The sequence below is a fragment of the Salvia hispanica genome, chromosome 5 (genome assembly GCF_023119035.1).
Source record: "Salvia hispanica cultivar TCC Black 2014 chromosome 5, UniMelb_Shisp_WGS_1.0, whole genome shotgun sequence".
NCBI classification, from domain to species: Eukaryota; Viridiplantae; Streptophyta; class Magnoliopsida; order Lamiales; family Lamiaceae; genus Salvia; species Salvia hispanica.
The window spans coordinates 38,126,802-38,141,855 of record NC_062969.1 but is presented as its reverse complement, the minus strand read 5'-3'; the positions used below and the strand labels follow the sequence as shown (position 1 = coordinate 38,141,855).

The 15,054-nt window shown below is 35.4% G+C and overlaps 2 protein-coding genes, 1 long non-coding RNA gene and 1 other non-coding gene across 4 annotated transcripts; 1 reads left to right on the top strand and 3 right to left on the bottom strand.

Annotated features, from left to right (window-relative positions):
* Positions 1 to 2,836: 2,836 nt before the first annotated feature.
* Positions 2,837 to 4,514, bottom strand: LOC125187761. The gene is made up of 2 exons (XM_048084392.1): positions 3,736 to 4,514; positions 2,837 to 3,565 (listed from the first exon to the last, which is right to left on the bottom strand). Exons 1-2 carry the CDS (start codon positions 4,238 to 4,240, stop codon positions 2,967 to 2,969), a joined length of 1,104 nt encoding a protein of 367 aa, XP_047940349.1. The 5' UTR covers positions 4,241 to 4,514; the 3' UTR covers positions 2,837 to 2,966.
* A 1,573-nt stretch (positions 4,515 to 6,087) lies between these two features.
* On the bottom strand, positions 6,088 to 8,188 carry LOC125186313. Its single transcript, XR_007170413.1, has 3 exons — positions 8,087 to 8,188; positions 6,430 to 6,660; positions 6,088 to 6,353 (listed from the first exon to the last, which is right to left on the bottom strand). It is a non-coding gene; the product is annotated as an uncharacterized LOC125186313 (long non-coding RNA).
* Positions 8,189 to 9,605: 1,417 nt separating this feature from the next.
* On the bottom strand, positions 9,606 to 10,439 carry LOC125189984 (oxygen-evolving enhancer protein 3, chloroplastic-like). Its single transcript, XM_048087189.1, has 3 exons — positions 10,107 to 10,439; positions 9,695 to 9,764; positions 9,606 to 9,621 (listed from the first exon to the last, which is right to left on the bottom strand). The coding sequence occupies exons 1-3, from the start codon at positions 10,384 to 10,386 to the stop codon at positions 9,606 to 9,608; spliced, it is 366 nt and encodes a 121-aa protein (XP_047943146.1). The 5' UTR covers positions 10,387 to 10,439.
* A 2,824-nt stretch (positions 10,440 to 13,263) lies between these two features.
* On the top strand, positions 13,264 to 13,335 carry TRNAH-GUG. Its single transcript has one exon. It is a non-coding gene; the product is annotated as a tRNA-His (tRNA).
* Positions 13,336 to 15,054: the final 1,719 nt, after the last annotated feature.

Genomic DNA, 15,054 nt, shown 5'->3' with positions numbered 1-15,054 from the left:
GAAGGACATAACTGCGGTGTAGGCGGCTGAGGAGGCCCAACGGCGGATGTGATCTGCTCGGCGGTGGCACTAGCTTGTTCTGTTGGTTCCATAATTACTTCGTCTTTCTGTGGCAACACATCCCAACTAAGGGGTCTAATACTATCACTAGGATTCTCCCCCTGACTAGTACAATTCTCCCCTGACCCCGAGTTTGGGTATGGAAAAAATACTCAAATTCTAGGAAGTTACAGTTCATGGTTGTTATTTATTTATTTTAAATAGGATCATAACAACGATATCCCTTTTAATTAGTCTCATATCCCAAAAATACACACTTAAGCGCACACGCAGAAAATTTACTTCTTTCATGTTTGAGAATATGAACATAAATAGAGCAACTAAAAACTCTAAGCGGAAGTGTGAGTAGCTAGTGTTGAAAGTAGCTGAAGGGGTGTTCGCATACCCAAGATTTTAGTAGGAAAGCGATTTATTAAATACTCCCTTCGTCCGTCATTAGGAGTCCTATTCATGGACGGCACGAATTTTAAGAAATGTTAAGAAAAGTGGGTGGAAAAAAGGTAGTGGAATAGGGTTCCCACTTGTTTATATTAGTTTTAAATGAAATGTGAGTGTAATGAGTTAGTGGAAGGTGAGACCCTATTACCATTTATGGAATAAGTGAACCGGGACTCCTATTCGCGGACGGACTAAAATGGAAAAAACGGGACTCCTATTCGCGGACAGAGGGAGTACACTGCAGTAGCAACAACTTCGGTCCACAAAACATTTGGGACATTTGAATCAAAAAACAAGGCTCTAGTGACTTCTAAAATCAGTCTGTTTTTCCGTTCTGCAACTCCATTTTGTTCAGGGGTATAAGGGCAAGTTGTTTGATGAACTAGACCTTTACTCCAAAAAACTCTGTCATTTCTTTGTTAACAAATTCTCTACCATTATCAGACCAGAGTATCTTAATTTTGATTTGGAATTGTGTTTGAATCAAGGTGAAAAAAGGGTATATTTTTCAAAAACCTCAGACATGTTTTTCAAAAAATAGATCCAAGTTAATCTAGTGCAATCATCAACAAATATGAGAAAATACTTAAAACCATGATCACCAATAATAGGCGTTGGGCCCTACACTGTTAGAGTTTGTATACTAGATATCACATTTGGAGTGATTGAATACTGTTAAAACTCTTATTTTATTTTCCAATGGAATAAACAGATTATTTTTATCATAATGTTGTTATGTTTTACATTTAATAGATGTTTATTACATGTTTAAATGTATAAGTAACTTAACAAAGTCTAAGTCTTTGTTTTAGTAGACCGGTTGTGGGCGTCGTTCACTTTAAGGTAACACGGTCAGTTCTAAACAAAGAAAAAGAAGAATTTCACAACCTAGATAAGCTTAGACTACCTATCGTGAAAGGTTGCAATGTCAGTCCGATTATTTCTAAGCCTTATTGAAATAAGATGACATTGGTGTGGTATATCACTGAACTGGATCTAACAGCGAGACATGTCTTTATGCTATCTACTGAAAGACGAGGTCTTGTAAATTATTGTTTCTTAATTAATGTACGTTAGTATTGAGTACACGCTATTGATTATGCACTACTTTGACTTACCAAATGGTGCGGGTTTTTCGCAACCCAATAAGCCTGGTATATTGGGTAGTGGTGATTAATATCTAGAGGTGCTAGGATTGCTATTATGTTGAATTGTGCGTGAGGTGAGTCTCGTTTGATAACATCCTCAAGAGGAGCTTGAAATAAGGTTTTATTATTCGGAACCTAGCTAGTTGGACTTTGATTACTCTATGAATAATAAATAAGAATTTCTTGTTGAGTCCACTCTTGGAATTAATAAGATATTAATTAATTAAGTCCATAGCAGACAATAATTAATTAATGGATGTTTCTATCTTAAGCGCGGGAAATAAATATCAAGCAATGGAAATCCAGAGTACTTATAATTTCGAATTTGGATGGGGAGTGCAATATTACTTCTGTAGTGGCTGCTCGTAATATTCCAATTAAAAGCTTATATTAAATTGGGTTTAATTTAATTAGTAAAAAGCTAATTGGAGGAGCCCATATCGAAAACCTTCCTTAGATCTCTGTCAGAACCCAATATGTGACTTAATATAAATAGGAGAATAAAGGAGACAGAAATAACTTTTATTTTTGGAGCACAAACTTTCGTCCCCCTCTCTATTTTGAAGAGGACGAAAATTTCCCCTTCCTCTCCTCCGTGAGATAGGTTTTATGTCTTCTTTATTTAAGTCCTAGTATACTGGTGAGATCAGCTCACCCTGATATCAGTTTACAGTCCGGGAACCAGACAGAAGATCCGTGGTTTAGTACTGAAGATCTTCACGTGGAGAAGGAGCTAGCTATCTTCGATTCTTTGGAGAATCATCAAGGTAAAATAGTTAAACCATAGAAAAGCATGTTTTAGGTTTTAATTAATTTAAAGCATGATTTATTTGAGTTATGAGCATGATACATGTGATAATTGCGCGATAGAATTTGTCTAAATAATCTGCTAAATAGATCAGGATTATTATCGATCCGTTGCACGCTTCTGCTGCCAACCCCTTCACACACATCAGCATGCACTAAAGAGAAAATATCCTTAACCCTTGTATCACTGGATTTGAAGGATTGTCTATGGCTTTTCCCCAAAACACATGATTCACAAGAAATGTCTTTAAATCGGGAAAATTTAGGAAAAAGAATTTTAAGATAACCCGATGATGGATGTCTGATGTTCCCTAATTGGTGTTTCGGTCGGGTGTTGTAAATGCAAGAGTGTATCCAAACAAATACAAAATGACTAAAGTAAATATCCAGTGAAGAGAATTATACTAAATCAACCCTGTCTTTGGGCGAAAGAATGGAGTATAACGAATATAGCAGAGTTGATAGAATGAAAAACTCAAGTGGAAGGAAGGCAAATCAAATTTATGTTCAAGTTCAACATTTGTATATGACTACAAAGCAAGGAAGCAGAGCTCTTGCGCTGAGCAAATACAGCTCTTCAATGTTGGAATGAGCCCCCACTTTCCCAGCAACCGAATCAAAACCTGACTGAGAAACCATTTCCTCAATACTCTCCAGCGGCCTATGCACCCTTCCCGCTATCACTCTACAAACTATGAGTGCCTTCCTCAGCGACGAATCCCCTTCCACCATTTCGATCGCTCTGCTGCTCGTTGAGGCCGTGAACACTCCCTCTTTCCTTCCCACGAACCCGTCCTGTAGAATCCGGCACACCCTGCATTTCTCGGACGCGCAGAGGCTGGCTGACCCCTTCGCGCCGAGAGGGCACTCCAGCATCGCGCCGTGGAATCTCAGCAGCTCGTTCCCATCGGCCAGGCAACGCGGATGCTTTTTAGCTAGTTTGCTCGCTCTGATTTTCACCACTTCTCGATACTCCTCAAATTGTGCCAATGTCTTCTGCATGTTGTGCACTTTCAGAATCCTCTCGATTCCGGTCCGAGCACTGTCCGGCCTCGCTCGACAGATTATCTCCACGATCCTTCTAGAAGAGTCTCCCTCGCCTACTTCACTAACTAAAATAGAGATACACAATGCTTCAGAAGGATGTAATCAAATGTTGATGCTGTGTTGCTAGCCTACTTCACTAACAGTCCAGATTATAGTTTGAAGTTTATACAATATGCAGAGTTTGTATTTTATCACTACTAAACTCTGTTTCTTTACGACATTATGAATTGCAGACCTGCGTGTTTGGAGAGGTGATGCGCCTCGAGAGCTTCCCATCTGACAAAGTGGTCGCCACATTTGGGGCAGAAGAGGCCTCCGAATGAAGATCTCGTCCTTGTGGAAGAAACACCACCCCTTCTACTTGACGACCTTCGGCCAGGGCTGGTGCCCTGGCCGAGCGGCTTCAGTACTCCGACAAAATCAGAGGCGCCGTATGCGCCGCTGATTTTGAGCTCACACGTGGCGCTGTCGAGCATGACCTGGTGAGTGATCGGGTTGAGAAGCTCGCTGCTTCCGATGGATCTCGGGCTGCAGATTGCGGGCTTCTCCATGTGTCTCTTGCTGCCGTTGATCACGTCTTTCAGATTCGAAATCGACCTCGAACAACCGGACCGGGCGCTCGACCTCTTCGTCGAGATATTGCTCAGATTGCTGCTCGCCGCCGCATCGGGATCATGGACGTCGGTTTGCTCTGATCTGCATTTCATTGTCCTCCTCAAAGCGAACCAAACAGCGGGCATTTTCGTCTTTCCTCCTTATCGCCTTGTTAGAATCGTAGAGCATCCATTGCCGCACCCTTTCCCCCTTTCACTCTATTGATGTTTTTTTATTTGGAATTCAAACTCTCACACGCGCTGAAATCAATGTTGAGAAGGAAAATATTGATTTGAAAGATATGCGAGATGGTGAAGTGAATTAGGAGGATATATGGAATTAAATTGATAGTGTAGATACGAAAGATTAGGCTACATTTGGTAAAGGATTAGCATGGGTTGATGACTTGATTCTAGATGGAGAAAACAAGAATGGATGAGTGCATTGAATCCCTCGAAAAACGAGGGACCAAACTCGCAATCGCTTGCACCTAATATATTAAATTGTGGAATGAGATGTTTACCTCTAATGTGAAGACATGCAAGTTAGCAGAAAACGACAATTCAATCAGGGGTCAAAGCTAACGCTGTCGGGCAACCCTATTATTTCATGTTTGGGGTTTATTAATTTAAATAATACACACATAAAGCGTATGAATCTTATCTTCATATATCAGATTTCAGAATTGGGATATTGACCTATAAATAAATGAACTTTCAGTATTTTTAAATTGTTACCTAACTTTTTTAAATATTTATATTTTAATATACATGGTTTTGATCTATGAAGACCAGATTTAAATACAGAAATGCAGAACACGGTCATACGTAAGGTATTTTTAGGTCATAGTTAGTTTATTTTTAGGTCATGCTAACAAAGCATGACCCAAAATGATCTTAACATGACATAAACCCAAATCTTATAATATGACCTAAAACTACTTAATTATGACCTTCCGTATTTTGGTTTAATTATTGACCATTAGATCATCTAATCCTAGGGACAAGATTTGGGCTGCATTTCTGGATTTAAACACATACTTGTTTTGATTATCTCCCTTAATATACATAAATATAATTTTAAATATTTTGGAATTCATATACGTACTATTGTATTCAAGTCAGTGCAAGCCATTTTGTGTGTCGACAGAGGATCTATTTTTTCTGTACTAATCTGTAGTGTAGCATTACGCTGGAACTGGAATTTATGATGACCCTACATGTGTGTATAGCATCACAATATTAATTTTCGGATTTTCCTTATGTAAAAACAAATAAACAAATTAAATTAGATAAGACAAGACGAGTATTTTAAAATACTTAGCTATTTTTGTGACAAAATTAAACCTCACGAATTAAATCTAATTTTGAATGTAAAACCCATTGGAACAATGTTCAGCGTACTGAACTCGGATACATTCTCATCACATGCATGGAATTGGGAGCAGAACTGGTTAGACTAATTGCTCAAATTGTGAACCAAAGAATCTAACGTGCCTTACTACTTGAACAAACTATTTCATTTTATAGCTTTGAGACACAATAAAACATGGTACAACGCATATTGTGTTTACTACAAATGATCAAGAGCTGCCCAAAACAAAAGCAAATCTGACATCAAATTCTGTTCAATATAAATGCATGAGCCAACTTCAAATAAAATAAATGTAAGAAAATACTCTCATTTATGATACATTTAAATGCTCCTACCAAACCCACAGTCATGCTTTACATTAACTAAGCACATGCCTCCTGCTCGGATTTTCGTGCTCTCACACATACGAAAAATGATCAGAAATTCAATTAGTACAGGAGAGGAAGATAAGACCTACTAACAAGAATGATAAACAAGTAACGATCAGTTACTTTAGTATACCCATGACATCCCTTTTACTTTCCAAACTAGAAAACTGCAATCATGACAGTAATATCCCCAAGTTCACGTGTGTTATTCAAAGAGTTAATTTCAAAATTAGACAAGTGGTGCTCAAAGATTTAACTTAAGACATATTAGAAGCAGAATTTTAGACACACCAACATTACAATTTGATGGAGCAAGTTCTGTTAACGATTTAACACAAATCAATGCTTACAAAGCTTTACTAGTCATGACTTTGGCGAAGAGCTTTTATGACATAACATCTGCTTAGAACCGGTAATACGATGAACCAAGAGCAGATACATGATGATCCTTGCCCAGGTTACAACCTCGAAGACATTCCAGATCCAGGACTTGAGAATGATCCACGAAAAGATTTACCTTGGCATATTAGAAACAGAATTGTAGACCTGTACTGCAAATAAAAAAGAAAAAAGAGGATAATAGAAGAGCTTACTCGTGGACCATATTGTGTGATAGACCATTCAGATGTCTTAGGATTTGATGCTTCAAATATCGTCTTTTCAAGACCCAACCGGCTCATGAATTTTGCTATAATATCAGCCCTCACATAATCTGCTTGTCTATAGATATCGTCAGCATCAACCATTATCATGTCTGCTCCAACTTCAAGGCATCTCTCTGCTCCTGATCAATAGATCTACATCCTCAACAAGCTCTGAAGAATCTATGGAAAAAAATATCCAACTTAGCTTGACTAGTATAGTGATATTCCACCATAACCTTCACTGTTAATGTCTTAGGGCATTATCATGCAAGGGATTTCTCAAAACTAATGACAACTTTTTAAGGTCACATACTATCCAACTTCACCAAATATGTCATAACCCTACTGTCTCTGGTCTTATATAATGATAAACACATTATTGCAAATTAGTTGAGTAACTGATTGAATAACCTGACTTCAAAGGCAATGATGTAGCAGTGCATGCTGTGTAATGAAACAGATGCAATCGGCTATTGTCATTCGGAATGATCTATGCACAATGGAAGGATGCTAATATTTCTAAAGGCTACAAAAATTGGAGATACAGTTGTCTCTTGTAATCTATTTTATCAACCCTTGCTTTACCTTATTTTATATTAAAGGAAACACAATTTCTGCCTTATTTGTGCCACCAAGGATTCATAGAAATAAAATGCTTTCAAACAGAATAATCTGGTGTTATCATTTACTACCACAAAAGAGCTTAACATCGATGCTTCCTTCTATCCTACCTCTTTTATCTTTAATATCACTAAATCTTAGGAAATACTCGAAGTTAAAATGTTAAATAATCATAGGCATTACAGGAGTGACTTACTATTACAAGTACAAAAACAAGCTAATCCACTATAAGTTAGACTGCTCACCAGAAGTTCGTGGTGCAACATTAGACATGGCAACATGATAGATGCCTTTATCTCAGTATGATAATTCCTTATTCAGTTGTGCGTAAATACGAAAACTAATTCTAAAACAAACTAATGGGGATTATAGAGAGTTTCATCAAGGAAGGATAACTCCTAGTTGTATACATTCAGCTACTCTCAGTTTCACTTGGGTAATGTAGGTCCTTGAAGATTAAGTTCATTTTTTTTATACAATGAACATATTCGAACTTTATGAGCCTTTATTCTTAGCTCTTACTATTAGCTAACAGTTATGGTCTGATACCAATATGACACAAACTAACAGTATAAATCTACTGTATTTACTTACTTGTTCTACAGACTACAGTAGCATCTGAAATGGCCTTTTTTTGTTATACGATGCAAAAAGGGCAGCAATAATCGCTGGTCCTAGAATACCGAGTAAATTGAGAATTGGCAAGAAATGTGCACATTATGAATGATAGTTTAGCTGACATACAAAAACAAGAATCAGATGACCAAACCGGCAATTGTAAAATCCTTTTCATTTTATATTTTAACGGGGACCGCCATTGATTCATTCTGAATCAGAAAAGGTGAACTTATCAGTAATGGCTCAATGAAAGGGTTTACTGTTTAACACGATTTGAATATCCGTGAGAAACCAAAAGGCAGAAGCAAGAGACAAGAGTAATTAAATGGAAAGGAAGAACAGAATTGAGTGAGAAAGGATGCAAAACCTTTGCAGTTTCTTCAACCACAACTCGGAACCATCACAATTGACCGAATGCAGTTATGAAACATAGTACTCCCTCCGTCGAATAATTCGGGTCACTTTGACCGGGCACGGGATTTAAGAATTGTAATGAAAAGTGGGTTTAAAAGGTTAGTGGAATGTGGGTCCTACCTTTATATATTAGTTTTATAATAAAATGTGAGTAGAAATGAGTTAGTGGAATATGAGGTCCACTACCAAAAATAGTAAAAGTGAAATGAGACAAATTATGCGGGACGAATCAAAATGGAAAATTGGATGAATTATCCGGGACGGAGGGAGTATATTATAAAAGATAAACCGGAACATAAGTTAGGTAATTAGGTCATCTCGGTCTCCTATAATCAACAATAATACCAATCAATACGAAGATAAAAGAAAACACAATCAATCATAATACTAGCAATATGAGATAAACTAGTTACTAAGATTTATTTGCCTGAGGGTGTCTTGGGTTGGACGACAGTTGAATATATTAGTAATTCATACGTCTCATCCCATAGTAGTTGAATTTCACTCCCTCCGTCCCTTAAAGTTAGTCAAAATTTGACCGGATGCGAGTTTTAAGAAATTTAATAGAAAGTGAGTTGAAAAAATTAGTTGAGTGTGAGTCATACTTTTATATATTAATTTTATAATAAAATGTAAGTTGAGATCCACTACTAAAAATGGTAAAAAGGTGAAATGTGACAAATTTTATGAAACGAATGAAAATTAATAGAAAAATGTGACAAAATTTCAAGGACGGAGAAAATATTTATTTTTGGATGGTCGTCCCGCTATATTGAACCTTTGCTTATATAACAAAAAACAATACACTTAATTTTTCTTATTTTAATTTTATCCTACTTTACTCTCTTTTCAACTATTTATTTTATTCTCTTATTACTTTATGTTATTTTCTCTCAGTTTATTTCACTCCACATAACTCATGAAATACTCTTTTTTTTCTGAGAAATGTGTCACTACTGCATGATACGGAGTGAGTATTTAGCAACTTTGTTTTTATTTCCGGTTTAGCTTTTCAACTTTATTAATGAGTAATAACATTTCAGTCAGTCATCACTTAACCCTGCGATGGTGTGATTATTTAAACAGCTTTTGTGGGTTTATTTGTTTAAATCAAATTCTTTATAAAGAATGATCCAAAAAGATCAGCAAAAAAACAACAGCAACCCTTTCCTATTTTCAATTCTTAAAAAAAATTTTTTGGGGCCAAAAGTTTTCCCCCTAATCTAATTGAAATTTTACTTGTAAACTTTAAAATTTTTCCCCAAAATTTCAACCCTTATAATTTTTGACTCTTTTTTTTCTTAAAAATGCCCTTTTTAAAACTTTCATATCTATTCTTTTTATTTATATATGGCAATCATAATAATTTTTAAAAGGGACAGCCCAAAACCAAAAATTTAATGGTTTGGGAAAGGAAAAAATTACATTATAACCAAAACTCATATCCTTTAAAAAAGTTAAATCACTAAAATCTAATGAAATTTCCCCCTACCAAATTGGAAAATTAAAACCCAAAAGATTTTTAAACGTTCGTTTGGGCTTTTTATCAATTAAACCCCACCTTTTTTCAATTTGGTTATTCAAAAATGGCAAATCAAAATCTCTTGCTTGGTCCGAGTTCAATGTTCCAGCTGCCACAACACTTCATTCTCTCAGTTTCTAACCATTATTGATTAATCTTCATACTTTTAACTAATTTTCAATACTTATGGGGGCCTAGACTTAAAACATTTCTAGCATGCGGAAAAAGAAGTAAAATTAGTACTCCGCTGTTCCATGTTAATAGAGATATTTTACTATTTTGTGAAGTTCAAAGGCATTTCTATTTTTGGCAAAAAAAATCATCTCTCTTGCTTTATTCATTGTCCATTTAATACATCATTCTTAATCTCTGTGTCGAAAAGAAATGTCTCAATTAGGAATGGCGGGAGTAATAACGATGAAATTGAACAAGAAGTGGGATGGATACTTACGCAGGCCACCGGAGGGAGGTGGTGGTGGGCCGATCTTGATGGGCTTGGCGGCTTCGGCTAGCACGGCTTGAACGAAGGAGCCGGAGACAATCCCAGTGGCAACGAGACCCAACATGGCGCGGCGGCTAGTCTCGGTTTCGGCTTGCTGAGCGCGGATGCTGAATCCGGTTCTGGCGGCGGCGGCGGTCCTGGTGGTGGTGCGGTTGGATTGAAGGCTGCCTTCGAGGACCGCCTGGGAAGAGCCGCGTAAGCCAGCCATTGAAGCCATAGCTTGAGCCATAATTCGTCAAACTCAAAACTGTATTTTCAAGTGTGTTAAATTAAAGGAAATGTAGGATCTGTGATTGTGAGCGTGTGATGAGGAAGCGCCTTATCTGAGTCTGGATATGCTATCAGCCAATCAATGTGCAATATCGTGACATGTATGATAGCGTTCTCTTCTACCCACTACAATTGTGACACGTACACCTCAATGATTTTTGTCACCAATTTTTCCACTCCCTCCATCCATTGAAGATGACCCACTTTCCTTTTTAGTTTGTCCCAACTAAGATGATTCATTACTTAAAATAGAAACACATTTATCTCTACTTTATTCCCTCTCTCTTACTTTACTCTCTCCTCTTAACACACAAAATATAACTGCATAAAATCCCGTGCCGCCCAAGGAAGGGGTCATCTTCCTTGGGACGGAGGGAGTATTATTTTTTTTAATTGAAATCTTGAATCCCGCGTAGAGTAGAATTATGCTGTTATTATGGAGTAGTAATATAGTTTCGTTTTGCTCATGACACCCTAATTTACCGGGATTAAATATTAGCTGGATTATAAAAAGCAATTGTTAAATTCTTTAAATTTTATCCACATCGACTTGGTGATGGTGATGATCCAATCTAATGTGGATAACCCTCCCCGAGACCTTTTAAGGAGTAAGTGGCTCATTTCTAATATGGTATCGGAGCGGGCCCAAGTCGATGATGGATTATATCTCTTTATCTCTTCTCTTGCCTATCCACGTGATGAAAGTCCGATGTGTCATTCTGGCCCACACGTGCCATTCACTCATGGAAACAACTGGATCGGCTTACTACTAGCAATATCATATCTCTTGATTGTTCCACTACTTGTTGAAATTTAATATACTACGGTGGTGTTTGGTTTGAAATTTAATATACTGCGGTGGTGTATGGTTTGCAAGATTAAATAATAGCAAGATACTCCCTCTGTCTCATTAGAAATGAAACGTTTTCCTTTTTAGGTTGTCCCAATAAAAATGAAACGTTTCCTAAAATAGAAACAACACTCTCTCTACTTTTTCATCTCTCTTACTTTACTCTCTCTTCATTAACTCACAAAACACCACTGCATAAAATCCTGTGCCGAAAAGCAAATGTTGCATATTTATTGGGACGGAGGGAGTATAATCTAGGATAAGCCAGTACTCAATCTCACACTAAAAAAATATGTTTGGTTTGGAATGTAAATTTTAATACTCCTTAAAACATGTTTAGTTTGAAATATTATATAGTGCCAAGATAATATATATTTAATATGATACCGTTCTAATACTTCTCCCAATTATTGAATCTAATATTTTAGATTTCTGTATGAATTTACTCCAAATAAACAAAAATATGTTAAATTCCATTTTCAAATAATGATATGGGACGTTATTATTTTAATGTTTCACTATTAAATTATCAAAACTTCAAAAACAAATTTTTATGATTCTATCAAATCCATAATCATTCTTATGCTTCAATAATAACATGAAGTCTTATTATAATTGTCATTTTTTGTAAAATTAGGCATAATGCATAATATATTAATATATGATAAAAATACACATTTTAATAAAATAATACTCTTTCCGTTCCATAGTAATAGAGTCATTTTACTGGTATGTTCCATAGTAATAGAGTCATTTCATTTTTTAGTAAAAGTCAACATATTTTTCCGCACATATTTTACTCTCTCTTACTTTTTTCTCTCTTCATTTCTCTATCTTTTTCATTTTCCACTTTATTCTCACTTTACTTAATTCACCTAACACAATTTTTCTTAATCTCTGTGCTGAAAAGAAACGTCTTCATTACTATGGAACGGAAGAAGTATAAGAAAATTATGAACATACCGATTTACAAATATTATAGGAAATAGGTTTAATAATCACATTCCACCTATTGACAAAATTAAATAAAAAATTACAAATCAATAACTACTTTGTACAAACTATAGACAAAATTAAATAAAAAATTGCAAATCGATACCTACACACTGCACAAACTATTGACAAAATTAAATAAAAAAATTAATTTTAAATAACACAAAATGAAAATTGGAAAAAATAACAAATAAAAATGAAATCGAAGAAAGACAATTGGCACATCTTTTTTTTTTAGTCTCTCCCTCCCTCCCTCCCAAATCTGATCGTCTTTTTACTCTCTCTTCCCAAATCAGATTCTCTCTTCTCAAACTCAGCCAGTCTTGTAAAATGGAGGATATTGATAATAAATTGCTGAATTAGTAAGGGTAAAGATGGAAAGTTAAGTAATTATACATGCTGATTAATTTAGTCAGTGAGGGTAAGCCCAAATAACTAATCCTATGACTATTCATCATGGACTTAATCCATATTGAGTCACAGATATAACATGACCGGAATATGTGATTAATCTAATTTTGAGATTTAGTTTTGGGCAATTGAACTGGGGCTATTAGTACTCCCTTAATCCTATTAAATATGCAATATTTGTTTTTTGGTATGAGATTTTATGTAGTGTTGTTTTGTGAGTTAATAAAGAGAGAGTAAAGTAAGAGAGAGGAAAAAGTACAGAGAACGTTGTTTCTATTTTAATAAACGTTTACAGAAAAGAAAAATGTTTCATTTCTAATGGGACAGAGAGAGTATTTTTTAGTACTCCACTACTGCAATAGCAAGTGGCAAATTCATGCTACTCATTTCTATTTCAACACAACCACCATTTCTGCGCAATATTTCTATCGCTAAGGCATATCAATAGAATGTTGTCTGTCTCTCTAAATACAAAGTAGAATTCATGTGGTTCGGGAGTATCATCTAAAATGTTATACCTAAGTATGAACTGCGGAAATACATATTATGTTAATAAAATATTTGCTATTTCAAAAGCATCAAGTGGCTGTAGTTTAGTGGTAAGAATTCCACGTTGTGGCCGTGGAGACCTGGGCTCGAATCCCAGCAGCCACAATTTAAGATTTTGCGTTTTAGGAGTATCATTTTGAGCCAATGATGGAAAACAGGATAAGTAAGGTAATAGACTAACATGGACATAATACGATCACATGACAGGATACTATAGATCAACTGATTACGCCCGTGTATATTGCGATATCATGCAAATCAAGTAGTAATTAATAAGAAAATAAAAAAATGTATTCATGTGCCTTTCAACCAATTTGCAAGCATTTAATTGTAGTTCAAATTTCATGAACTCATATGACATCCGAGGAAAACAGTGAATAAATGTTTTTTAACTTATGAAACGGAACACTATTCAAGATTTAAGACTCTTAGAAGCAAAGCAACTAGTTGGCTAGAATAATGAAGCACCTATCTAATTTGTGGAAAGAGCAAGTCGTCCATGGACCACCATACACAAAGGAAATGATGTATCCACCTAGCCTAAATAGATATATACACTAATAATACACACAATTCCTTAATTAGGTTTACTTCGGTCTAAACATTTTATTTACCCCAAATTTGGACTCGACACCACATCGTATACGACACACACAACACAGTGTGTAATGCTTATATTTAAAAAGAAAAGAAAAGAAATTTGTGGATGCGGTGCGGACGTCGCAAATCATTGTCAACTCTAATTAATTATAAAAGAGGCTATTCAATTTCTATTGTACAATATTTATTCCTTCCTCTGTCCAGCTTTAGCAGTACCATTAACTTTTCTGCCCTTTTTTTTGTAAAAATGATAAAAAATAGTTAAAGAGGAGAAATGATAAATTAAGAGAGAGAATAATATACAGAAGAGTCTTATCTAAATTATTGTCTCTCTTACTTTACCATTTCTCCAATTTAACTATTTTTTTTATCATTTTTACAAAAAGTGGTCAGAAAAGTCAATGGGACTGTTAAAGCGGGACGGAGGAAGTAATTTATAGTAACTAGAATTTATTAGCACGAGATAAGAATTTGTAATGGGGATTAATCATGTTGGACGTGCCATCCGGCGTCTGCACGCAAGTTCGATCGGTGCTTAAAGATAAATTATCTAGATGTCGTCTAAATATTTATTTAAATTAATTACTAAAAAAAATATTAATATTGCACTTTTATATTCAGAGACCTAAATCACAATACACTTAGGTGGCGTTCGATTGTCATGACTAATAATTATGAGACTATCCATCTAGGATTAAGTTGTGGGATTATTTTAGTTGGAGGTGGGAGGCTATGACTAATTATCATAGACTATCCATCTAGGATTAAGTTGAAGGAGTTAATCTTATGAACCAAACATGATACATATTTAATCATGAGATTTAGTCTTGTCAACCGAACACCCCTTTAGTATAAAAATAAATAGTTTGAAACTGTTTTAATGTAAAATTAATAAACTAATATTGAAATTTATAAAACAATTCAAGTGGCACAATCAATAGTGGATCCTCATAATTAATACTGTAATAATGTAGAATTTTCCAAAAAAAAGTAAATTAATTTTAATGAAGAGAATAAAATGATAAACTGTGAGCATTTTTGGGACCACGGAGGATAGTACTCTACTAATCAATGGTTTAACTTCCATCACGGGCTAATTATCGATGTTGTGAAGTTGGACGTCTATTTGATGCATAAAAGGGTTTTGGATTTTCAATAACGTACTAATTTTTTCAACAAAAATTGATTTATTCTTCAAACGCTTCTTATCTCAGCTCCTCCTTC

Excerpts from the sequence above, each read along its gene's own strand:
- LOC125187761 (XM_048084392.1), bottom strand. The coding sequence starts at position 4,240 with ATGCCCGCTGTTTGGTTCGCTTTGAGGAGGACAATGAAATGCAGATCA. Across the intron at positions 3,566-3,735 it reads TCACCTCTCCAAACACGCAG|TTAGTGAAGTAGGCGAGGGA; the intron begins GTCTGCAATTCA and ends TCTCTATTTTAG.
- LOC125189984 (XM_048087189.1), bottom strand. The coding sequence starts at position 10,386 with ATGGCTCAAGCTATGGCTTCAATGGCTGGCTTACGCGGCTCTTCCCAG. Across the intron at positions 9,765-10,106 it reads ACCTCCCTCCGGTGGCCTGC|CTGGAACATTGAACTCGGAC; the intron begins GTAAGTATCCAT and ends GTGTTGTGGCAG.